The sequence below is a fragment of the Felis catus genome, chromosome B4 (assembly GCF_018350175.1).
Source record: "Felis catus isolate Fca126 chromosome B4, F.catus_Fca126_mat1.0, whole genome shotgun sequence".
In the NCBI taxonomy this organism is placed as follows: Eukaryota; Metazoa; Chordata; class Mammalia; order Carnivora; family Felidae; genus Felis; species Felis catus.
Window position 1 is genome coordinate 16,482,022 of NC_058374.1, and position 26,158 is coordinate 16,508,179.

Sequence of the window (26,158 nt, forward strand, 5' to 3'; positions counted from 1 at the left end):
AATGAGGGACATGTTATTATCAGAGGACAATGGAGAAGAGTTGACCCTTGTTACAAAGTGGCAAAGAACTTGGTTTTGAATTGTGTTTTGGCTCTAGAGTTTTGTGGAAGGTAGGTGCTCAAACTGGATATTTAACTGAGGAGATTTCTAAGCAAAATATTGAGGGAGTAGCTTAGTTCCTCTTGACTGCTTATCACAACATGCAAGAAGAGAGAGATGACTGGAAGACCGAACTACTCACCAAGGGAGAAGCAGGACTTACAGATCTGGAAAATTCTCAAGCTATCCACATTGCAACAAAATGAGAAAGCATGTTCAGGAGAGAGCACTAAGAGGGTGCTCAAGAATCTGTTTGATAAGGAGATTAATATGGGTGTGAACCAGACTTAATCAACCACCCAGCAGGAAGACTACCGGTTTGAACTGAAGAAGAGGGGCACAACAAGGAGAAAAGGAAGGCTGTCAGAGTGAGAATTAATAGGATGGGACCACAGAGCTATCTGGCTGCAAACATGCACTATTCTTCAAGATCAGGGAAGAATGACCCCAACATTGATTCAGGCTATCAGGGGTGCATCCTTGGTTTCAAGAAGGGAGATATGCCTTTGACAGGCCAGACAGCCTCTGCTCAAAGCTGTGCAGGTGGGGCCACTTGGGGACCCATCCTTGCCTGCAGAGCTTGGGGACAGGACCCCAACCCAGTGGGCCTGGAGGGCGGAGCCCGAGAGTTCAGGAAGTTTGTCTTGCTAAGTGCTGTACCTGCTTGGGACCTGTCATTCTCTCCTTTCCTAGTTTCCCCTTTTGAAATGGGAATGTCTATCCTATGCCTGTCCCACCAGGGTTATTTTGAAGCACATGCCTTGTCTGGTTTGACACAACTAGAGAGGAATTCTGCTTCAGGATTAACTGTACCTCGAGCTCACTCCTATCTGACTTAGGGGATATTTAGATGAGACTTTAGACTTCAGAGTTGATGCTGGAACCAGTTAAGCCTTTGGGAGCTGTTGGGATGGAATGGATGCATTTTGCATATGAGAAGGACATGAATTTGGGGGGACTGCACGTAATACATCATGCACAAAACATCTGTGTCCTCCCATAGACAACCTACCTGCCACATGATGGTGTTAGAAGGTGGGGCTTGTGGGAGGTGATTAGGATTAAGTGAGGTCACAAGGTTGGAGCCCTAATGATGGATTAGTGCCCTCAGAGAGTCCTCAGAGAACCTGCTTCCCCTCTCTGTTCTCCGCCCCATGAAGCACAACAAGAAGGCTCAGTCTGCAACCTCGAAGAGGGTCCTTACCAGAACTCGACCATGCTGGCCCTGATCTCAGACTTTTTAGCCTCCAGAACGGTGAGAAATCCATGCTTGCTGTTTATTAGCCACCTAGTCTATGGAACTTTGTTATAACAGCCCAAACTGACTAAGACACTAGAAAATATGATCTTTACCATGACACCTAAATTGTCCAAACTGTGTGGTTTCACATTCCACGATAGTAAATGTCCAACAAGACGAGCATGCACGAACCACACACTTGGAAAGCACCCTAGACTTTCCAGAGCATTTTCACATCCACTTATGTCATCTGATTCCCGTGACAACCAGGGAAACAGAAAAGATTATTCTCCTTTCAGAGATGAGAAAACTGGAGTTGAGAGAGGTTAAATGACTTGACCGAGGCACCCAGCTTATAAATGACCCCGACCCAAGTCTCCTCTGACATTCAATTCTCTGCAGTTTACACAAGAGTATGTTATAATTGGCGGTGGGAGGTGGGGGGTAATAATCTCATTGGGAGTTTCTTCCTTCAGGACGCTTTCCATAATGGCACCACCACAACATAATGGTTCCCCCAAATAATGTTGGTAACGCCTCACTGAAAACTTGCCCATTCACAACTCAAAGGTGGCAAGAAGTTTACATATAAATACTCCAATCCTATATATAACTGAGATATTCAAGGCTATTGTTTTACATGGCATACAGAGTCCCCCAGGGAATCAAGGTTAAAGCGGTCCAGCCAACGTGCTTCCCTGTGTCAAAGGAAGAAGAAATCCCCAGCTTGATGATGGTCTAATGCTTGTTGTTTCATACCTTCAGACAACTTCCTCTATACGCTCTGGTTTCAAAAAGCAAAGATCAGGGGCACCTGGTTGGCTCAGTCGTTAAGCGACAGACTCTTGGTTTCAGCTCAGATCGTGATCTCACAGCTGGTAGGATCAAGCCCCACGTCAGGCTCTGTGCTGAGTGTGGAGCCTGCCTGAGACTCTCTGTCTCTGCCCCTCCACCCACCCCCCTCTCAAAAATAAATAAATAAAAGGGAAAAAAAGCAAAGATTACTCCCCTCCATGCCCAGGAAAGAACCAAATGGAGTTCCAGAACTGAAAAGAATTTACATACTTTCCCACGTGCTTACTTCTCAAGAAGCAGGTTGGTCCCGAAAGAATCGGGCTTAACCCCTGTAGCCTAAACCTAAAACGACGGAGTCCGGAAAATGTGCACGTCATCTCCGTATCATGTCTGGTCCAGGAGATACCCTTTTGAGAAGGGGATCTTTCTTAGAACCGCAGAAATGCCTTTTTCTTTTACACTGCCGGGGCTGTTTCCTTTGTTTATGTTTTGTTTATTTTGTTTTGTTTTGTTTTGTTTTGTTTTGTTTTCCTATCCATTTTAGGTCTCAGGTCAGAATGCTTCTTCGGTTCTAAACAGGATGCTTCCTGGATTTCCATGAAATGTTGATGAGCGCCTCGGGCTTAGAGCGTGACGGGCTGTGGAACACACTTGTGAATACTAACGACCTGACCGCCCCAGCTCGGAGCTCACAGGCGTCTCTTCTGTTTATCAAACTCCCCCAAACTCCTTAATAAGATGTGGGACGGTTAGGGTAAGGCAGAGGGTACAGGCACTTGCTGAGTGTTAATAAATAGCACTCTTCCTCTGAGATCCATTCTCGAAGACTCTAACGAGGATCCGAGGAAAGGGAGCTTTAAAACTTAAGCGCTTGTACAACCTAATCATCCTCATCAGGTCCAAAACAGTCACATTTCTTTTCCGTCACCAAAACCACCACATGCTTGGGCTAAGCAATACACCAACTCACTGCCTCTTTCCTCGTGATGTCCCCCGCCCCCCACTTTTTTCTTTTTTCTTTTTGGTCTTTCTTCTGTGTCTACGCTACACTCTATAATTCATTGATTGACCACTAATAAAAATATCAAACACTTAGCGCACTCTGACTATATGCTAAATATTTCACATGGGGCGCCTGGGTGGCGCAGTCGGTTAAGCATCCGACTTCAGTCAGGTCACGATCTCGCGGTCCGGGAGTTCGAGCCCCGCGTCAGGCTCTGGGCTGATGGCTCAGAGCCTGGAGCCTGTTTCCGATTCTGTGTCTCCCTCTCTCTCTGCCCCTCCCCCGTTCATGCTCTGTCTCTCTCTGTCCCAAAAATAAATAAACGTTGAAAAAAAAATCATTTTAAAAAATAAATATTTCACATATATTATCTCACTAAGCCCCACAATAACCCTACAAAATAGGTAGAGTTGCCACTCATTTTACAGTGGAGGACAACCCAGGCTTGTCAGAGGTGAGGAGGTCACACATCACGTATTCATTCATACGTACTTAGCACGGGGGTAGTTACTGAGCACGGGGAGATGCCCTGTCTACACATGAATGAATAAACCCAGCACTGCCTCTGTCTTAGGGTATTTGCGATCTAGTAAGGAAGAAAATAAACAGGTTTTCAAGGATGCACGGGAAGGGTAGCAGTTTATGACACCCGCCCTCAAATACGCGGCGTTGCTACGTTGATTATTTTGAGCTGCAGGCAGTTGAAAAGCAGCAAATGCAGGAAGTTTTCTTTGAATTCCCCTTATCTGCCTAAAGGAGCTTAATAGTCATAAATCCCCTGCTCAGTAGTTCCACCAACGAGGGAAGATGGGTCCTTATCGCAGGAGAGGAAACGAGACATCACACGCAGACTTTGTCGTAAACTATCACACCTCCCAACCGGTCTCCTAAGAACCCTCATCTTTCCTAAAACCCACTGACTCTCCCCTAAGAGGCCTACCTGCCCCCGCTCTTTCCCCAGGAGGATGGGATCTCAGCCTGAATTCGAAGTCCCCTCGGGGAGACACTCTTCTTTCCGCGGGTGTCACCCACGGGGTCTACATGTCCATAATGTTCTATTTGTTTTTCTCATTTCTCTTTCATTACAGGGGTTTCAGCCAAGAACTCAGAAGGGGAGAGGAAAATCCTTCTCCTCCCCAGAAACTGTAGAACAGTAAAGGGTAAGGCTGAGATTCAAACCCAGAACTCAAACCCTTACTATAAAGCCCCTCTCAGCCAATGCCCTACAAAGTGCCATGATGTGCAATCCTCCCTACAAAGGAATTGGGGGACATTAAATAAGTAAAGTGTGCTAGTTTGAACCACCGTATCTTACACTCTAATAGATTTTTCTAGAACCCTCCAGTTCATAATTGGAAGCCCACTGTCAAAAAAAACTAAGACAGTGCTGTGGGCTCAAAGGGCCTTTTGTATCCTGTAACTATCGGTATCACATGACGTGACATCCCAGCCCCGTCTCCACGCACCTCGTCACACTCTCGTAGCCACATTGGGCTCTGTGTGAGTCTGGGAGTTTGTGTGTGAGCCTGTGTGTGCAGCACGGTGCTGTGGGGGCATGGGGAAGGTGGAAGAGAAAGAATAATTTGGAACTGGAGCACCTGGGTGGCTCAGTCGGTTAAGCATCCAACTCTCGATTTTGACTCAGGTCACGAATTCAGGTTCGTGAGTTCAAGCCCTGCCTCGGACTCCGCACCGACGGTGCTGAGCCTGCTGGGACTCTCTCTCTCCTCTCTCTGCCCCTTCAGCACTCTCTGTTACTCAAAATCAATAAATAAACTTGAAAAAAGAAAGAAGGCTTTGGTATGAGAGGTTGAGAATAAGTCATCCCTGGCACGGAGGCTTTGAGGAATGAATAAGATTTCCAATCAGGTTTTAAATGGACTCGTGATAACAGCAGCGTGTAGTGGCTTACTAAAATTCAAATGTGATGTGAACCACATAATTAAAGGAACAGAGGCCACACAAAGTGGGGAGAGATGCACCGTCCTCTGTCGTGCTCAGGCGACACTCCGTGTGCTTGGGGCTGTTGTGTAAACTCTGCTTTCAAAAGCACATTGAGAAGCCAGGGTCCCTGTCTGGAGGCAGCAGGTCTGCTGGTGGAAGAACTGAAATTCGTGACAGGTTGAAAGCAAAACAAAACAAAACAAACTAACAACGTCCAGATTGGAGAAGGACAGATGCCTTCTCCAATTAATAGCTGCCTGCAAATATTATATGTATGTGTATATATATATATATATATATATATATATCCAGAAGGAATTAGATTTAACTTGTGCGAGCGTAAGATCCAGAATTAGGACCCATGCACAGAACAATTGAGCACATATTCGCTGGGCTCTCATCAGAGGACGGTCCTGAGGATCACACCTTACAACTCAGCGCAAATACGAGTCAAGTATGGATAGGCCCTGGCCTCTGGGACCTTACGTACATTAGGAGAGACAGACACAAAATGTAACTGGTATTTCACTGTCATTTCAGGATCATACAGGTCGACACGAGACGAGGCTATGATAAGAAGCGGAGGAAGGGCACTGCAGATAAGCCGGGGAACAGGGAATATTGTGTGAAGGTGTTAGTACAGTGTTCAGCACACAGGAGACATAGGAGAAATATTTGTTCAATGAGTGAATGGTCTTGTGTTTGTGAGCATGGACAACAGGGGCGGGAGGCCGGCCAGGAAGGCCCATTGGGGGTCTATGACTAGAGTTTACGTAACTAAAGATTAAAAGGGCCTCCACAAAGCAAGTGATTCTAGGGTGAAAGGGCAGGGGTGGGGGAAGATGTGAGATCTATTTAATGGATGAAAAAACATGGGTGAGAGACAGACAAAGGTGGCCAGGAGAGAAGACGATGCCTCCACCAGAAATTACTGCCAAACTCAACATCACGAAAATTTTCCCCAATGTTTTCTTCTAAGAGTTTTATAGTTTTTGTCCTTAAGTTGAGGCCTTTGATCCATTTTGTGTTAATTCTTGCATATCACGTGAGGAAGGGGTCCAACTTTATTCCATGCGTGTGGTTATTTTCTGCACCACTGTTTGAACAGACTGTCCTTTCTCCATTGGATGGTCTTGGCAAAAATGAATTGGCCATATACGGGAGGTTTATTTCTATTCTATTCTGTTTATCTATATGGCTGTCCTGATGCCAGTAACAAAGTAAATGTGTTTTATACATGACATTTAATCCCCATAATATTCTTTTGAAGTAGACATTCTTATTTTCATTTTATAATTGAGGAAACAACCTCAGAAAAATTAATTCCCTGAAGGAATCACAGCTAGTAACTGGGAGATTAAAGATTTAAACCCATCCAATTCCAAACACTGGAAATAAAATCAAGTTCCTAGAAAGACATTTCTCCCCGGGGAATTGAACCCAGACAGTTAAAAGCACTGAAACAAAATAAACTTATAACTCTGCAAAGTTGAAACTCTTTTAAAAAGCAAAAACAAAAACAAAAACAAAACCGAAAGATAATGGCTGCACGACAGGGTGCTTCTCTAGATTTCCCAGGACGCTTGATGTTCCCCAGGGGGATTCCTTTATTCCCAAGCTTCTAAATTTTTGAAGAAGAATAGGAAACGATTTAATTAATCCAGAAAATATTTTTCAGCTTTGCGTTTTTACATGAGGCCTAGCTGCGGAGGAAAGGAGAAAGATGAGAGAGAAAGAACAAAGCAAAACTGCGGGGAAACCAAGAAAATAAAAACAGACATAAAAGTGACACAGAGAGGAAGAAAACTCCGTGAAAAGCAGAGGGGACGAAGACAGAGGCAGGAGACGGCCTCTCTCTCTCTCTCTCTCTCTCTCTCTCTCTCACACACACACACACACACACACACACACACGACCAGGACAGAGAGACCCATCAGAGAGAGAAATGCAAACATTCACGTGATCCCCAATTTCCAGATGCAGAAGCCGAGACAGACAGACGAAGTTACTTGTCTGAGGTCATACAACCAGGACTCCTATTTCAACCCCAGTCAACATCTGTGTGCTCTTACCCACTGCTCTACACTTCCTCTAAATGTTGCCTTACGCCACACAAATCAGAGACCCACAGAGGGAGAAGAGTCCCTGACATAAGACCTGTAGATAAAGGCTCTGACCATCATGGGAAAATACCTGCCTCTTGAGACATTTTGTAAAGTGTGATTAAGTACGCAAACTGCTCGATCTTCATGATTACATGCATAAGAGAGTAAAACAGTATCCAAATCCATCCCTTGGGGGCCAAACCAGATGGATACAGGTTAAAAGGCTGAGAGGTGGGAACTGGCATTCGTTTACAGAGTCAAGGCCAAGGCTGAAGATTCTTGTCCAAGCAGGAGTTTTCTCGGGGCTGGGAGTGAAGGCAGAGCTCCTAACCCAAAGATAGGGTCTGACACTGAGAAGAACAACTACGAACAGTGAGCACTAAGAGAGTAGAGTCACGAATCAAGTTTAGTGACATGGGAGAGTATTCAGGGTAAATTCAATTATTCACTCATTTGTGTGTATATTTAGTGAGCAAATGAAGCCCACAGTACTATTCTCTGTACCAGGGATATCATTTAAAAAAATTTTTAAGTTTATTTATTTATTTTGAAAGACAGAGAGAGAGAGAGAGAGAGAGAGAGGGAGAAAGAATCCCAAGAAGGCTCCATGCTGTCAGCACTGAGCCTGATGCAGGGCTCAAACTCACCAACCGTGAGATCATGACCTGAGCCAAAACCAAGAGTCAGATGCTTAACCGGTGAGCCACCCAGGCATCCCAGGATATAATTTTTTAAAAAAGAATGAATGCCAAAGGAGAGCATGCGGTCCGATGGGAGAGAGACGACGGCAGACAATTAGAACATCACACCATCGGCCCTACACCGCGGTGGGGGAGCAGAGGTGAGGAGCTGGGCTAGGCCATGCCAGGCCGGCTGCATACCCCTGATGCAGAAGAGCCTGGAAGGGTAACACTGCAGCCCAGTGGGAACTTCCTTTTGTGACAACAGGGCAGACCTTTGAGACTGACATGATGTCACTGCGACGTACGGAGTGCACCGACTAAGGTCTGGGCTCCTTCTTCACCCACCCCCCCAAGGGCTACATAAACCACAGAAACTTTCGGTGCTGCTCCGAGCAGAATAAATAATCCACTTACTTGAATCCTTAACCTTGTGTTGATGTTTTGCTGGTTCAATAATAACACAAAGTAAAAGCGAGTTTAATGGAGTCTGATTCCATATGCTCACAAACCCAAGGACCTGGGCCAGCCCTTGAACAGGAGCCCATAGGTGCCAATCCCAACCCAGGGTGCCAAGGCTCAGCACTCCTGAAGAAGCAAGGCTTAAGTGAAAAGCCAAAAGATGAGCAGAAGTCGGCAAGGCAAGAGAAAGAAACGGCGGGGCCAAGGCTGTTGGGGAAAGCGCAAACGGGGAGTGTGAGAGCCCAGAGGAGAGAAAGAGCATAGAACACGCAAAATGCTGCAAGAAATTCCATCTGGCTTGGGAGACACGGTACTAGGTGGGGAACACTGCAGAACTATATCATGGAAAATCTTAGCAGCAAGGCAAGGTAAACAATTTGGCTTTCTTCTACAGGAAAGGGCAAGGTGCTTGGGCCTTGGGTAAGACAGTGACACTAGAAGATACGGGAGAGGCTACAAAGTCATTGTTTCCAGCCACTGGGACGATCCAACAAATTCTAGAGCAACAACAGATAATCAGAACACCAGTTAAGAGACAACTAGGCAATAGTTAAAAGATAATTAGAGCAGCTATATCAGTTAGGGATCTCCCAAGAAACAGAAGCAGTAGTCTATCAGTGTATGGATGGATGGATGTAGCTATCTATCTATCTATGTATCTATCTAAAGAAGCTTATTTTCAGGGATTGGCCCACACAACTGTGGGGGCTGGCCAGTCGAAAAATCTGTAGGGCAGGAGCCAGGCTAGCCATTCAGGCAAGAGTTGATGTTGCAGTCTTGAAGCAGAATTTCTTTTCTGGGAAACCTGTTTTTGCCCTTAAGGATATCAACTGATTGAGTCAGGTCTGCCCACCTGATGGTGGGTAATCTCCTTTACCTAAAGTCAACTGATGGTAGATGTCAACCCCACGGATAAAGTACCTTCACAGAAACACCTAGATTAGCATTTGATGAAGGAGCTGGACACTAAAGCCGAGGCGAGGGGACACAGAAAAGTAACTATCTCAGTGACTCAGATCAGAGTAGGGATAGAGAACAGAGGAAAGCAGATCAGTTTGAAACACACTTGGGATGTAGAGTTGTTACAGTTTTGTGGTTGCCTGGAAATGGACTGAAGGACAAGGGTCAAGGGTTTCTGACACAGGCCACCAGGAGAAGGGGCGTGGCTTCCCTGACTCAGGGAGGGCACTGGCCTTTTCATAACAAAGTGGTGACCTTTGATCGGTTCTATTCATACTAAGGCTGGCTCATTAAGAGGAAATGGAATCACGCTGCCAAGGGAGAACTGGAGGAATAAATCTAGAAGCTAGATTGTGAAAAAGCAGGGCTGACAAGTCTCTGAAAGGAGGAGAGACATTCAAGCACCTGGCTGGCTTCAGATGCCCTTCTGCATGAGGGCAAAGCTGTGGCCTGACTGCCCCCTTCCCGGCACCTGCTTCTGCTCCGGGTCACATGACTGTCCCCTGCCTTTTTAAAATTATTAGGGTTAAAGTCAATTGCGAATTACGTAAGTGTGGAAAACACAAGTTCTAAAAATACGAAATCAACTGCTAAGATGAATGTTCAGATTTCTGAATATATTTTACTCTGCAGACCAAAAACTAAAAAAAAAAAAGACAGAAAAAAATCCAGGTCACTGCCCTTCATGTGCCATGCGTGAAGAGAATGTCAAGGACTCATTTATACGAAAACTTTATTGACAGAATTTATACTGACACTTGGTCAGATATTTTGAAGGGGAGAAAAAGGGAGAGTAAGAAACCTTTTTGTTTGTTTCAGATATTGTCTGGCAACATATTTAAGATCCTGAATTAATGTTCTGAACCCTGTGAAAACAGAGTTGTATCATGATAATGGGACTCAACCTTACGCATAAGTGCACTAACATGTTATTCTGTGAAGCATCTCCCGAGGAAGTGTGTTCCGTATATTAGGTTTACACCACTTTCTTTCCTAAAAAGGTCTCATTATTTCATAATTTTTAATTTGCTAAGCCAAAACCTAATTGTATGATTCAGTGAAAAGTGACGCACGCGTACCACCAAGGGCTCCTTCTGGGCTAAGGATGGGAGTCTCCAGTCCTGGATTGTTAGAAGGACAGGTAAGAGGCCGGTTCAGCCCGCAGCCATTTAATGAGCCCGATTCAAATGCACAAATGAGCCCTAAGTGCTCCTAGAAAGCCACCGAAGGCCAACCCACATCTCAGGCCCCATCCAGGACGGCACTCGTGGCTCCCTGTGCAATCTACTATCTTCTGCTCTTTTGCCTTCAGCCCCAAACTCAGCTTCTGTTTCTGCCTGGCCTCTGGGAACTCTATACTTATTTTCTTGCTGTTTCTGGCTTTCCTCCACATCCTGACTTTTAATCTCTGCCCCCAGGCGTCATACAACAGATAAAATCCTCCAGTCCTACTCTGAGCTCCACAGCCCTTATTCTGGCCCAATGGGGGGCTAAATCATCTGGAGAAAGGGCAGAATGTGGAACTCTTTGCTCTGCCTGTCATCAGACTGACTCATTTTCAGGCAACTCAGAGTCATTCCTGGTTAGACATGAGAGGATGCTACCACATTACCAAAGAGAGGGAGGCAAGCCACAGGCTGTGCCTACAAAAGTCCATCCTTTTCTATTGCAAATAATGCATAGAAAGATTATAACCTAGAAAGTTGAAGCTTAGTATCTCCTGCTCTGTGTGACCTACTTTCCATCAATGAAAAGATGAAAGAACATTGAAATAGAACAAACTAAATAGGAAATGCTGGCCCTTATCAAACGGCATGGGATAATCCGCATGAAATGCATCACAAAAGCAAAACTGAGGCTTAGAAATGTTTACATGTTTCCCTAGGCAGAGGATCGGAAGTGAAACTTTCAGAGCTTTATTGCAACTCATAGACGTGCTATATTTACGACAAATGACAAAAGTTTAAACTATTTATAGTGAAATATTAATTGTAAGCTAGAAAGATGATGTTAAACTGAAAACAGTAATAGCTCTCATGTATTGAGACTTTAACATATAACAAACTCTGTATTAAATGTTTTACATATGCAATATTCATAAAAACTCCCTGAGGAAGATATTATCTCTTACCAATCAAGAGACTGCCCAGGAGAAGTGGCTTAGTCAGAGAGTGTTAGTGATGATGTCACAAATAAATTACTCAAAGGCCTCCTGTGAAAGGTACCTTCAAGATTTTCTAATGGGGGGCGCCTGGGTGGCTCAGTGAGTTAAGGGTAGGACTCTTGGTTTCAGCTCAGGTCAGGATCTCACAGTTTTTGAGTCCAAGCCCTGCATCAGGCTCTGTGCTGACAGTGTGGAGCCTGTTTGGCGTTCTGTCTCCCTCTCTCTCTGCTCCTCCCTTGCTTTCTCTTTCTCTCTCTCTCAAAATAAATAAAAATAAACTAAAAGAAAAAAAAGATATTCCAGTGGGGACTCAGCCATTTGTAGGGGAGACCAAAGTGAAAATGAAATGAAAGACTATGGAAAACAAACAGGAAAGGTCAATGATAAGATGTGTGGGGCCAACCTAAGGCTGAGCCCGGGCTTTCGAGCTCAGAAACCAGCCTGTGCTTCCCAACCCCTAGTTCCTGACCCATTTTTAGAACCATCTAGAAAGACTCTTGGTTCCTCCCGATGAAAATATGCTCTGATCATTATTTTGCACTTTATAAAACACGTGATGACGGATTAGCCAGGTCTATTAAGTAATCACCCACACAAAATGGAAATTCATACTAGCGATCAGTGTTTTGAAGGAGAAATTTGCAATTACCGGACAGCAGCACTGACCTAATCAGGCTGTTCAGGGAAGGCCTTCTCGAAGAAGGGATGACTGATTTGGGATCTGAAAGATGAGCACATATTCACTCAGGGAGGTCAGGGAGGCAGAAGGGAGGGCGCTCCATAAAGGCTCTATGGCTGGAGCACATAGGGTACATTTGATGAGGAAAAAGACCAACAAAAGTGGAACAATAAAGGTGTGGCGTGCAGTGAGGCTGGAGAAGTGGGTAGTGGCCCACAGCACAGGGCCTTGAGGGAGTTCGTTCAATGTTTGTTTTGAAAGCAATAAAATAAAAAAAAAAAAGCCACCAGCAGATTCCAAATTGTTTGGGGCAGTGGTGGGAGTGGCAGAAGCCAGTTGTGACCATAGACCATTGTCTAATTTCCATTCAGAAGAATCCATCCGGCCATTGCACAGAGAATGGATGGGAAGGAGACCAGCAAGGTGGATGAGGACCAGGGTGCAGGTCACTGCAATGGTCCACAGGAGAGGCAACTATGAGGCAAACAGATTGCACCCAACCACAGCCAGTCCTGGAGTGCCTGCCATGCGCCAGCAAGGATTCCCACGTTCTTAGAGAGAGATTCCGAAAAGGGTGGACTGATAGGGAGAGGAGGAAGGACGAGGGACACGGAAACCAAGCATGAGAATCTTCCAAGGCATAAGGAATGGTCTAAAATTTCAGAATGTTGATAAGAAGTGAGAGATCGAGCAAAACGGGAATGGAAAATGCCTTTTGGAGGAGAAAGTTTTGGTGTAAGAAGGGAAATGAAAAAGAAAATCGGGATGCCATGCTAAAATACTGTCATTTTAGAATCAACTGGCCCATGATGAATCTATGTCTCAAACGAAAGGAATAGTTTGTATCATCAAAAACACAATGATCTGGGGTGCCTGGGTGGCGCAGTTGGTTAAGCGCCCGGCTTCAGCCAGGTCACGATCTCGCGGTCCGGGAGTTCGAGCCCCGCGTCAGGCTCTGGGCTGATGGCTCAGAGCCTGGAGCCTGTTTCCGATTCTGTGTCTCCCTCTCTCTCTGCCCCTCCCCCGTTCATGCTCTGTCTCTCTCTGTCCCAAAAATAAAAATAAAAACGTTGAAAAAAAAATTAAAAAAAAAAAACACAATGATCTAAGAATTCCAGTGATTTACAGGGTTTCTAAAGGCATTAAAGCATTCCGTTTCAGCCCCGACAGATCAGAAGAATGAAGTGCTTCAAACAGATAGTACTTCTTTATAGCAACATGCCTGTATGTAAATTAAAATAGAGCTGTCCATGAGATTGAACTAGCTGCCCAGAGCACTGGGAAAAATTCCAGAAACCCAGAGGGCATCTGCTCTTAGTTCGTGTGATTATCAGGCTGGCATCACACTGAAAAGTATGATGGGGATATTGATAGTTACCCCTGGTTCAGATTAATTCATGACACTAATCACACAGAGGAATTTTTTCTCCAAATCCCTGGCTCTCTTGCAAAATGAGTAAGATGCAATGGTCTATACATTTGGAATTAGAGAATCAGACATCAGTGATCACCCTTAATGAATCCAGTTAGATACAGGATAGAGGGAATGGGGTTCAGAAAAGCCCATCCACTGATCATTCACATCTTAACATGGATTAGTACATGACATTTCAGTAGAGATCTCTCAAAGAGAAACTGGAGTTTTAAGGAAGGATAAAGGAGAAAACATTTGGAAACATGGAAACATGCCATTGCACAGTGCCTCTGAATCCCCGAGGCACTGGATGGAGAAATAAGAGAGAAGCAAAAAGGGGCACCTGGGTGGCTCAGTTGGTTAAGCATCAACTTCGGTTCAGGTCATGATTTCACGGCTTGTGAGTTTAAGACCCACATCCGGCTCTGTGATGATGGCTCAGAGCCTGGGGTCTGCCCCAAATTCTGTGTCTCCCTCCTTCTCTGCCCCTCTGCCACTAGTGCTCTGTCTCTCTCTGTCAAAAATAAATAAACATTAAAAAAAAGAGAGAGAGAGACAGAGAAGCAAAAGAAGAAGCTTTACAAAGTATCCAAAAAAAGGGAAGTGGGGAAAACCCAGGCAGCTGAGACAAAGTGGAGGCTCAATGCATTTGGAAATAGATATGAAATGTACAATGAAAGAATGCTTCACCTACTTTGCCATTGTGCCGAAAGTTCATCCTAGCTCTACCCCAACCCTCTCAAAATGGTGCTTCACCTGGCAGGCATCGACAAATCCAACAGGATATGTGATCCAGTGTTCAATATGGAATCAATACAAGTTTCAGGCTAAGGAAGAGACTAAATGAAGACGAAATTCAACCAGCAACTCAGATGATTGAGTTTTTCTCTTATTAGCTAATGCGTGCACTAATACTTTGATGCTTATGAAAGATCAGCCCATGTATTTGAGTAGGATATAAGAACTAAACCGAGATAAAATAAAGTATAAAAGAGTATGGTTATCAAAATAAATGACAGGGAGACAAGAGAAACTTGAACTCAGAGTCAAGGAGCAATGTTGAGACACTGGAGAAATGTCTATACACTGGGACATCGGTACCAGGGTTAGAACAAAGTAAGGGACCAATGAGGACACTGCAAGCAGTGTAAGCAGGGTTTGAAAGGCTAGGCAGCCTGAAAGGAGGCTTATCTGACACAGCTTCATAAAGCAATATACTTAATACTGAGTACAACTTGAGAGATAAATTTCCAAGTGAAATTTAAAAGATCAGTAAACCTCATGTGGGTCTGATGCATTTTCACGGCAAACTTTATATTCTGAAAACTAAGACAGGAAGGACTCCCTAAATGCACAAGAGCCAGTCGCTATTATTAAATACGGCAGGTGTAATGACACAGTGTGGTTTTTGTGGCTTCTCTAAATGCACGGGCATGCTGTATGGTGTGACAAATAGAAGATGATGTGACAGGATATTAACGGAGAAAAATGTTCCCAATGCAGAGGGAACGAGGAAACGGAGCTTTTTCAATCTGACAACTGACCCAAAACACCTCTCACAAAGTGCACACATCTTCTTACATTGAAAAAAAAGTAAAATGTGTGTTTCTTTGAGCTGTCATCACAGTCACCCTGTATGAATCATAAACAGCACACATTTAAGGGGTATGAGGACGAGAGGAACGGTGGCTCGGAAAAATGAACATGGTCTTGTATAATCAAAAGCACCCCCTACCAGAGATGATTCCTGCTTCTCTCCAAGAAATCTGTGCTACAAAACAAAATGCCTGGGACATAATAACGTTCAGTAAATGTTAACTAAACGGGGGAATAAAAAAGTGTAAGCTCTCATGAAATACTAACCAAAATCAAACCATAAGCATGCTTTTGGAGGAATATTTCAGAAACTGGCTGGAAGCTTCGTTGGTTAAACGAAGTCTGGTTGCTCAGTTCTATGATTTCCCGAAACACATTGATGAGCTTATCCGTCTGTTTATCCACAGAATTTCTGTCCTTTCACAGAGCTAACTCATTAAATGACACTGTTTTGGTCACGTAATTGTCATGTACTAAGAAAATGTTAACATTTGTGATATAAGGTATGTAAATTAACAGCGTTGCTCCAGTTTTTCCAAGGAACTTTTCTAAGGAAAAGCAGCACACTGGCTGATGTTTTATAAAACTCAATCAATCTACCGATACAACATTGCAACCTTTTCTTATAAATCCTGCACAAGGAGAGCAAAGCAGTAACTTTCAAGAAAACTTAATCTAATCAAACCGGAGTGGATAATTCCATTTTTAGTAAAATTGCTACCATGTGACAGATCTCTGTAACAAAGTAATCAGGTACAAAAATACCTGTTTTACAAGTCATCTGAAAGGTATCTCACTGGCATGAGTCTTCAAAAAAACGTGTGCATTTACGTAATAGCACTGTTCTCTGTCACTGAGTTTTCAGCAAACATGTGACTGATAACGTTCAGTCATTGTGGCTGCAAACTCACAGCCATGAAACCCAGGGACGTTTAAAGAAATCCAAGGGTATTACAGGATCCAGAAGAAACCGAAAACAAAATAATAGTAAATGACACCATGAGTGTTTGTGGGGGTAAAAAGGACAGTCAAGTGAAAATCGAGCCTTGTTCCTTTGCGTACCTATTAGTTTTCCATAATTGATTACACAAATGAATACAGTTCTTTTAAGTAAGAAGACAATTCATGAAAGCTAATGCGGTAATTACCATGCAAGTTCCTAGGGAATCCAAGACTAATTATTGAAGCTCAGAGATCTTCTGCTGGGAACAAACCTGCTTACCGGAAGTTCCCAGAGCTTTGCAAAGGAGTTTTCAAGGGTCACCTAGAGGAAGTGGAGAAAGAAATGTAGGGAGGACTTCGTATCATGTTTAATTTAAATTTGAGGACCTTGGTATGATTCTCAAATAATCTGAGTATCCTGCTGAAGCAGATGATTATCCATCCATCAGTTTCTAAAAATATGAGGGAGAGAATGCAAAGAGTAATAATTCCTCAAACTGAAACCCAGTTTTGATTTTCCGCAAATCTATTATATGTGTTATCAGCTCCTGCTTGGGGGGAACTGCGGTGGGTAATAGGAGACTCCACTGATTTTAAGAGCAGAAAGCAGGGGCGCCTGGGTGGCTCGGCCAGTTAAGCGTCCGACTTCAGCTCAGGTCAGGTCTCGTGGCTTTTTGAGTTCGAGGCTCGCATCAGGCTCTGTGCTGCCAGCTCTGTGCTGCCAGCCCCGAGCCTGGATCCTGCTTCAGATTCTGTGTCTCCCTCTCTCTCTCTGCTCCTCCCCTGCTCATGCTCTGTCTCTGTCTCTCAAAAATAAATAAATGTGCTGAAAGTTCTAGCATCAGCAATCAGACAACAAAAAGAAACCAAAGGCATCAAAATTGGCAAAGATGAAGTCAAGCTTTTACTTTTGGCAGATGACACGATACTATACACGAAAAACCCAATAGACTCCACCAAAAGTCTGCTAGAACTGATACATGAATTCAGCAAAGTCGCAGGATACAAAAGCAATGTACAGAAATCAGCTGCATTCTTATACACTGATAATGAAGCAACAGAAAGACAAATAAAGAAACTGATCCCATTCACAATTGCACCAAGAATCATAAAATACCTAGGAATAAACCTAACTAAAGATGTAAAAGATCTTTATGCTGAAAACTATAGAAAGCTTATCAAGGAAATTGAAGAAGACACAAAGAAATGGGAAAACATTCCGTGTTCATGAATTGGAAGAATAAATAGTTAAAATGTCAATACTACCCAAAGCAGTCTACACATTCAATGCAATCCCAATCAAAATTGCACCAGCATTCTTCTCAAAGCTAGGACAAGCAATCCTGAAATTTGTATGGAACCACAAAAGACCCCAAATAGCCAAAGTAATATTGAAAAATAAACCAAAGCAGGAGGCATCACAGTCCCAGACTTTAGCCTCTACTACAAAGCTGTTATCATCAAGACATCATGGTATTGGCACAAAAACAGACACATAGACCAATGGAATAGAATAGAAACCCCAGAACTAGACCCACAAACGTATGGTGAACTAATCTTTGACAAAGCAGGAAAGAATATCCAATGGAAAAAAGTCTCTTTAACAAATGGTGCTGGGAAAACTGGACAGCAACATGCAGAAGGATGAAACTAGACCACTTTCTTACACCATTCACAAAAATAAACTCAAAATGGATGAAGTACCTGAATGTGAGACAGGAAACCATCAAAACCCTACAGGAGAAAGCAGGAAGAAACCTCTCTGACCTCAGCCACAGCAATTTCTTACTTGATACATCTCCAAAGGCAAGGGAATTAAAAGCAAAAATGAACTATTGAGACCTCATGAAAATAAAAAGCTTCTGCACCACAAAGGAAGCAATCAACAAAACTAAAGGCAACCGACGGAATGAGAAAAGATATTTGCAAATGACATATTGGACAAAGGGCTAGTATTCAAAATCTATAAAGAACTCACCAAACTCCACACCCGAAAAAAAAAAATAATCCAGGGAAGAAATGGGCAGAAGACATGAATAGACACTTCTCTAAAGAAGACATCCAGATGGCCAACAGACACATGAAAAGATGCTCAATGTCATTCCTCATCAGAGAAATACAAATCAAAACCACACTGAGACACCACCTCATGCCGGTCAGATTGGCTAAAATGAACAAATCAGAAGACTATAGATGCTGGCGAGGATGTGGAGAAATGGGAACCCTCTTGCGCTGTTGGTGGGAATGCAAACTGGTGCAGCCACTCTGGAAAACAGTGCAGGGGTTCCTCAAAAATTAAAAACAGATCTACCCTATGACCCAGCAATAGCGCTGCTAGGAATTTACCCAAGGGATAAAGGAGTGCTGATGCATAGGGGTGCTTGTACCCCAATGTTTATAGCAGCACTTTCAACAATAGCCAAATTATGGAAAGAGCCTAAATGTCCATCAACTGATGAATGGATAAAGAAATTGTGGTTTATATACACATTGGAATACTACTTGGCAATGAGAAGGAATGAAATATGGCCTTTTGTAGCCACGTGGATGGAACTGGAGAGTGTTATGCTAAGTGAAATAAGTCAGGAAGAGAAAGACAGATACCGTATGTTTTCACTCTTATGTGGATCCTGAGAAACTTAACAGAAGATCATGGGGGAAGTGAAGGAAAAAAAAAATTAGAGAGGGAGGGAGGCAAACCATAAGAGACTCTTAAAAACAGAATAAACTGAGAGTTGATGGGGGATGGGAGGGGGCAAAGTGGGTGATGGGCATTGAGGAGGGCACCTGTTGGGATGAGCGCTGGGTGTTGTATGAAAACCAATTTGACAATAAATTTCATATTAAAAAAATAATAAGTAAATAAATAAATGTTAAAACAATTTAAAAAACTTAAAAGCAGAAGGCAGACAGCTCAACATTCTTAACTTTGTGCAGCTCTATGTAAATTAAATGAGACGGCAAGAGAAAAACAGAAGGTAGGACACCTTCGACTCTTGCTTATTAAATCCCTCTTTAGGGTCAACTGGGATCTCACAGAAACGCCATTCATAACTGAAATGGAGGATGTCCAGAGGACAGGGAGGGATAAATCTGCAGTAGGGCCGTGGGGGGACTTATGGTAATCACACCTACAGGGAAGACAAAACAAGCAATAAAACCCCCAAGTCTGAAATGAGTCTGAAAAGAGTCTCTTGTAGGCAGCACATAGGTGGGTCTTTTTCTGTCTGTTCCGTCACCCTATGCCTCTTGATTGGGGCATTTACATTCAAGGTAATTATTGAAACACAAGGTATGTGTTTATTGCCATTCTGTTACTTGTTTTATGGTTAGCTTTCTTTAGAGATAGACTTGTACTCCTTTCTCTTTATTTTTTGCATATTTGTTACTCATTTTTGATTTGGGCTTACCATTTGGCTCGTGTGTAACATGTTCTGTACATAGCAGTCTGGATTAAGGTGACGGTCACTTATGTTTGAACCCACCCTTTACTCCTCTCTCCTCACATTTTAAGTATTGGGTGTTCAGATTTACATCCTTTTATCATCCCTTGACTGATTTTTACGGATACAGTTGTTCTTACTGTTTTCATGCCTCCTACTTCCCTCTTTCCTTCCCACTCAAAGAGTCCCCTTTAATATTTCTTGTAGGGCTCGTTAGTGGTCATGAATTCCTTTAACTTTTATTTGTCTAGGAAACCCTTTATCTCTTCTTCTGTTCTGAATGACAGCATTGCTGGATGGAATATTGTTGGCTGCAGATTTTTTCCTGTCGGCACTCCGAATACATCCTGCCACTCCCTACCAGAGAGGGCCACGTTTCTTACACGAGCCAGCTTTACACTGCGCTGACCTTTCTTCTTCAGGAGAGTCCAATTTCGCTTAACATTTACGCGAAAGAGATGTCTTCTGCATCTGGCTGTCTCAGCGTCTGCTCAAACACAGCCTGCTCTCTATGGCCTTGTCTTCTCAAAAGCGATCTCCCTCTGAAATCTTTCCGCTTTGCACTAGCATGGCTATTATCCCAATCAAACGGTCTCAACATTTCACATTTGTCTTCAATTGTCTTTTGCTTCCTCGATTTGAAACCCAGGAATCAATAAGCAAGCAAGTCTTGCCAATTTTTCTGTCATGTCTACTGCACCCATTTACTGGGTTCCCTCTTTGCGATGGGCACTGGGGACACAAAAGCTAAATAAGGCACACCACGCTGCCTAAGAGACCGCTGTCGAGCGTCCCTTCCTTGATAGTTTTATAACCACCACTGATGTTCTACATGTGCATCATCCTACAGCCAGCCCCTGACAATGGTATGGCTTTCTTCCTTCAGTCTATCTGCTCGCTGCTGAGACTCCAATTCACATGACATTTTTCTGAGCAGATTCTTTCCTTAAAATAATAAATTCAGCGTGTGATACCCTTGCTAAGGATACCTCCATGGGGTTCTGGGGTGTCTACAGGAAGCGTGTGGGCTCTACTCAGATCATCAGAGCTGTGTGTGTTTACCTGCAGGTTTCCCTTTATCCCAAGTACCCTTTAGTTTTGATTTCTTTTAATGTGTATTTATTTTTGAAGGTGGGGAGGGGCAGAGAGAGGGGGGGACAGAGGATCCGAAGCACTGACAGCAGCAAGCTCAATGCGGGGCTTGAACTCACAAACTGTGAGATCATGACCTGAGCTGAAGTCGGATGCTTAACCCACTGAGCCACCCAGGCGTCCCTCCCAAGTACCCCTTTAGTACAATTCTCTGCTCCAGTGAAGCTGGTCCTGAAACTGACTGATGTTTACTCCTGGTCTCAGGACCCTCCCCTTTCTATTCGTCCTCCAAGTCACGGCTCAAGTCCTGTCTCTTTCTGCAAATGTTTCAAGAAATTATATCCACACCGACTGTGCATGGATATATTACGGAATTTGTATAAATCACTCATTTAGATGCTGATCATAAGTATTCCTAGTTTTATTTTTTATCTTTCCGAACTGACCACAATTTCTTGTGTTTTTCTTGTGCACTTTCATGTGTCCATTCATCTGAAATGTGTTTATTGAGGTCCTACTTTGTGCCTTGCACTGAACCAGGCTGAGGGGGTCTACTGAGCTTTAGATAGCAAACCCTAAACAGATATTGGTTGATTAGCAAAATGCATCCCTCCTGCTAGTAAGTGGCATATTTATTTAAGGAAAATAACACTTAGGCATGCCTGGGTGGCTCAGTCAGTTAAGCGTCAACTCTTCACTTTGGCTCAGGTCATGATCTCATGGTTTGTGAGTTTGAGCCCCACGTCGGGCTCCGTGCTGGCAGTGCGGAGCCTGTTTGAGATTCTCTATTTTTTTCTCTTGGCCCCTCCCTGGCTCGTTCTCTCTCTCTCTTTCTCTTCCTATCCCCAAAATAAAATAAACCTTAAAAAAAAAGAAAAAGAAAAGGAAAATAACTCTTAAAAACTATCTTATTTTTAGACCACGTGGCCAGAGAAGTCCCATGATTTCCCAACAGCCCCTTCGTGTCAACAGTTGGGAGTTTCAACAATCAGGCTGGAGGTGAATTTAGAATATATTCATTTGCTCATATTCATCATAATTGAATGCACCTTTTAGAATCCCTTTTAAAATTACGGTATCACCTTTCTAAGGGTCACATTTCACTTTTTTTCAATTTGGTGTAAAATGCTCACGTAAAGCAAATGGGCAATCGTCCATCGTTAATAAAAGGAGGTGTTTCTGCACTACCGGTTTTACAAATAAGCTCGAAACTCCCCAGATTTGGCCAGCTGTATTAGCAAAACTTTCGGAAAGTGGGCAGCTTATTATTACTTAATTGCACAGACTTCTGTTGAGGGTGTGCATAATTTAGTTTATAAATATGCCCATAAAAAGAACATTACAATATGATAAATACTCAAGCAGATAAATAAATGTCACTGTGACTCTTCTCTCCCATGACAACAAACAGTAAGTGTTATAGTCCCAGCTGTTTACGTAAATTGGTCCTGGAGGGATAGACGGGCCGTGGGGAGTCATCACGGTTACTGATGTGCTTTTTATACTAAGACGGTACTAAGGGGGAAATGGTCATTCTGTCTGCATTTCCTCTATTTCCACAGCTTCTATTGGCATCATTTGCAGCAGCGACTCTCAAGCGGCTTTGGATTGGAAGACTCTTGATTTTTATCATAAAAAAAAAAAAAAAGAAAAAGAAAGAAAAAAGGAAAAAAAAGAAAAAAAAAACCTTTGAAGAGAATTACTTTTTTAACTGGGCTAGATGTGTGAAAATTTGCACAGATTATTTAAGGCCCAGAATGAGGCTACCTTCTTCTAGAGAGGACTTGCTTTGGTTTCTATCAGACATCTGGGCTTAGGGTAGATCCAAATCCAATCGAGGGCGGAAATGATTCAAATCTGGGCTTCGCTCCTTTAGAGGACTGGTCTTTTCTATGGATTGTCGGAAGCTCGGCCCAGCTTCTCTGCCGGTCAGCCATGCTCTCACTTTTGCATTCAGCAAGTTTCTTGTGAGGAAAAGTGGCCTCAAACGCAGGGCTCACCTCCCTTGGCTTCCTTCTTCTTCTGGATTTTAGTTCTGACAATTCTCCCTGCCTTGGTAGCTCACCAGTGCCCTCAAACAGCGCGCTTTGTTTAGTATACTTTGTTTTCCTTGCATTATCCGTGGGAGGTTCAAGCGAAGGCAACGTCACAGCTGGAAGGAGAAGTTCCTCTCCCCCCTGCTTTGTGACCGGTGTCACTTCTCATCAGTCTCTCCAGCTGACCATTTTGGACTAATCTTTAATACCTCAATACCTCAATATCTCCCTCTTCCTTTTTTGTCTCTTCTGCACCGGTAGAAAAGTCTCTCTAAACCAGACTCTTCTGCCACTCATTGACCCTGTGATCATTTAAGTTACAACTGTCCAGGTTAACTTTCTATCTGGTCTCCTGGTCACGGGAATCTCTCAAGTCTCGTCTTGAGTAGGACTGTGTCCTAGTCCGTTTCAGCTGCCATAGCAGACCAGTATCCGCTGGATGTGTTATAAACAACAGAAGTGTATTTTCAGAGTTCTGCAGGCTGGGAAATGCAAGGTCAAGGTGCCAGCAGATTGAGAGCCCACTTTCTGGTTCTTAGATGGCCATCTTCTTGCCGTGTCCACACATAGTGGAAGGGGCATAAGGGCAGGCTGAGACCTCTTATGAGGTCATTAGTCCCATTCATGAGGGCTCAACCCTCAGAACCTAATCATGTCCCAAAGGCTCTACTTCCAAATACCATCACGTGGGGAATTAGGCTTTCAATTTATGACTTTTGAGGGGACACGTTCATTCTATATCAGACTACGTAGCATGAAATATCCTGGAAACTAAATACAGAAGAATCCCTTTATCTAGCCCCTCGCCCTGAAATGTCAGTTAGGAAAGATGCTTAATGGTATCCTACAGGAAGTCAATGACATCCAGGAGTCTACCCAACAGAGGGAAAATATTCACTCACTCTGAGCTCTAACACAACCAGGAAGTTACTCTTTCATGCAGTGGAGCTGGCCACAACCCCTCTCAGACTGGCAGCAGAATAAAAGGCAGTTGGTCCAATGACCTGGGCCTAAAGTGACTGAAGGTGGGACAGGCTGAACCACAGGGCTGTGTAAGTAAAGAGAGCTGCCTTCCCACAGAAAGCAAGCCAAGGAGCAGAAACTTCTTAAGAGAATCTCCGGGGAGGGGCACCTGGGTGGCTTAGTCAGTTAAGTGTCTGACTTGGGCTCAGGTCATGATCTCATGGTTCGTGGGTTTGAGCCCCGCATTGGGCTCTGTGCTGACAGCTTGGAGCCTGGATCCTGCTTCATATTCTGTGTCTCCCTCTCTCTCTGCCTGCCCTTCTCCTGCTCACACACACACACACACACACACACACTCTCCCTCTCTCAAAAATAAATAAAAATAAAAAAACAAAAAAACAAAAAAAACAAAAAAACCAACTTTTAAACAAAAGAGAATCTCCAGGGAAAATAATCTCTTTAAGAAGGTCTTCAAAAGACTCAAGGCTTCAAGTCTGAAAATATGAACCAGTGAAGATAAAAACATATTTCTGGATTGTAACATGACAAAATAACTTGGCACCAAAGAAAACCTGTGTTGCATGCACAGCAAAGAATCAGAATGCGGGCAAAGAAGGGCAGAGCAAGGAGGACCAGGCCAGCCCAGAGACAACTGGCCGGGGTGGGCCGTATGACTGGGAGTAAAGGGTCCCACGTAAGGATCATGCGCCCCCAGCAGCAAAGTGGTTTGACCCCATTTATTTCTGTGTTAAGTGGCTCCAAGTTATCCATGGGCAGGAGAGCTCTATAATCACCCACTGATAACCTGGTCTTGTCAGTTTGAGTTCCTCTCTCGGTTATTAGCTGGAGCAACTCACACTCCTGAATGTTGCTCGTGTTAAAAAGCTAACAAGGATGGGGCGCCTGGGTGGCTCAGTCAGTTGGGTGTCTGACTTCGGCTCAGGTCATAATCTCACAGTTCATGAGTTCAAACCCCGCTTCAGGCTCTATGCTGACAGCTCGGAGCGTGGAGCCTGCTTCGGATTCTGTGTGTGTCTCTCTCTCTGACCCACCCCTGCTTGCTTTCTGTCTCTCAAAACTGAATAAATATTAAATTAAAAAAAAAAGCTAACAAGGAAACTGGAGGGGAAAACACAGAAAGGAGCGCAGTTTTTGTTCTGAAGCGATGGCACCTTGGAAGACATTTTCCCTCTACGCTTTCTTTTTTTTTTTTAACGTTTATTTATTTTTGAGACAGGGACAGATAGAGCATGAACGGGGGAGGGTCAGAGAGAGAGTGAGACCCAGAATCCGAAACAGGCTCCAGGCTCTGAGCTGTCAGCACCGAGCCCGACGCGGGGCTCGAACTCACTGACCGTGAGATCATGACCTGAGCCGAAGTCGGACGCTTAACCGACTGAGCCACCCAGGCGCCCCCCCCGCCCACGTTTTCCAAACATTCACTAATGCTATCCTGTTATATATGTGGTTATATGAATCAGATACACAAAATAAATACATACCAACGCAAATGCTCTAAAAAAGAAGCCATGTCTTCTAAAATATCATAAAGAGTCCAACAAAATTTTCTTTCTGAATTCAGGATTTTTGTAATTAATTAATTCCAATAAAAGAATTAAAATTTCTAAACAGGGAGACGGGGGCAGAGTGCCACGTGCCTCGGGGCGGGGTGGGGGGGGCTTAGAATTAAATCAATCTGGTGGTCAGCTGGCCCTTTCTACTCTTCTTTCTAACAACACGTTATTTCCCTCACAAAGCCAATATACAAGACATTTTTTAATCTCATAATATTGATGAAGAAACGTCTTACCTAAAATTCTCGTATTCTTCTTCTTGTCGTCTCCACGGGCAGCTCTGTATATTTCTGATAATCGGAAGATAGTCACTCTCTAAACACCTAAAAGTCAAATTGGTGAAATTAGAAAACAGAGATCTCACATATTGCTAAACAAATGTATTAAGTGTCCCAAAGGATATTATTATAATCTACTCACTTTAGCTCTCTAAATATTTTCTGAAATAAGGTAATGTAGAAATAACTAAATATCATACCCATTTCCAAAAACCTAGGAACACAAATTTAGAAAGAATTATTATGTTGATGTAGGAATGTGTAATTTGCATGTAAGTCTAGAATTACAAATAAACCATGACTGCACCCCAACTCACACTCATATTTTATAGCCATTTCATTTTGCTGTAACTCACTGACAAGTATATCTTATAGATGTTTCCCATAAATACATGGTTTATCCTTTTTTTATACTCTAAGTTGACTGATACACCTTGGGATATATAGACAAAATTTCCTTAAAATAATTATCTTAAATTTTAACTTTGAATAGTAAAAAAACAGATGAAACTAAGTTAAGAGAGATGTATATTAGCATAAAATATCTATAGGCTCAGCGGTACAGTTTTGCAGGATTCCAGTCCTCAGTAAATCTCCCTCTATCCAAAATTCCATTATTAAGCATTAATTCCTTTAATCCTAGAATAGCCTATTTAGTCTTTAAGGGTTATCATTTAAAATGCAAGTAC

General features: G+C 43.3%; 1 protein-coding gene across 1 annotated transcript in view; it reads right to left on the reverse strand.

The window, feature by feature from the left end:
* Window positions 1-26,158, reverse strand: part of ST8SIA6 (ST8 alpha-N-acetyl-neuraminide alpha-2,8-sialyltransferase 6) — a 151,925-nt gene that overhangs the window by 19,015 nt on the left and 106,752 nt on the right. The window contains exon 4 of the mRNA XM_023256403.2: window positions 25,428-25,514. Within this exon, the coding sequence (XP_023112171.1) occupies window positions 25,428-25,514 (87 nt within the window). The remainder of the gene's footprint in view (window positions 1-25,427; window positions 25,515-26,158) is intronic.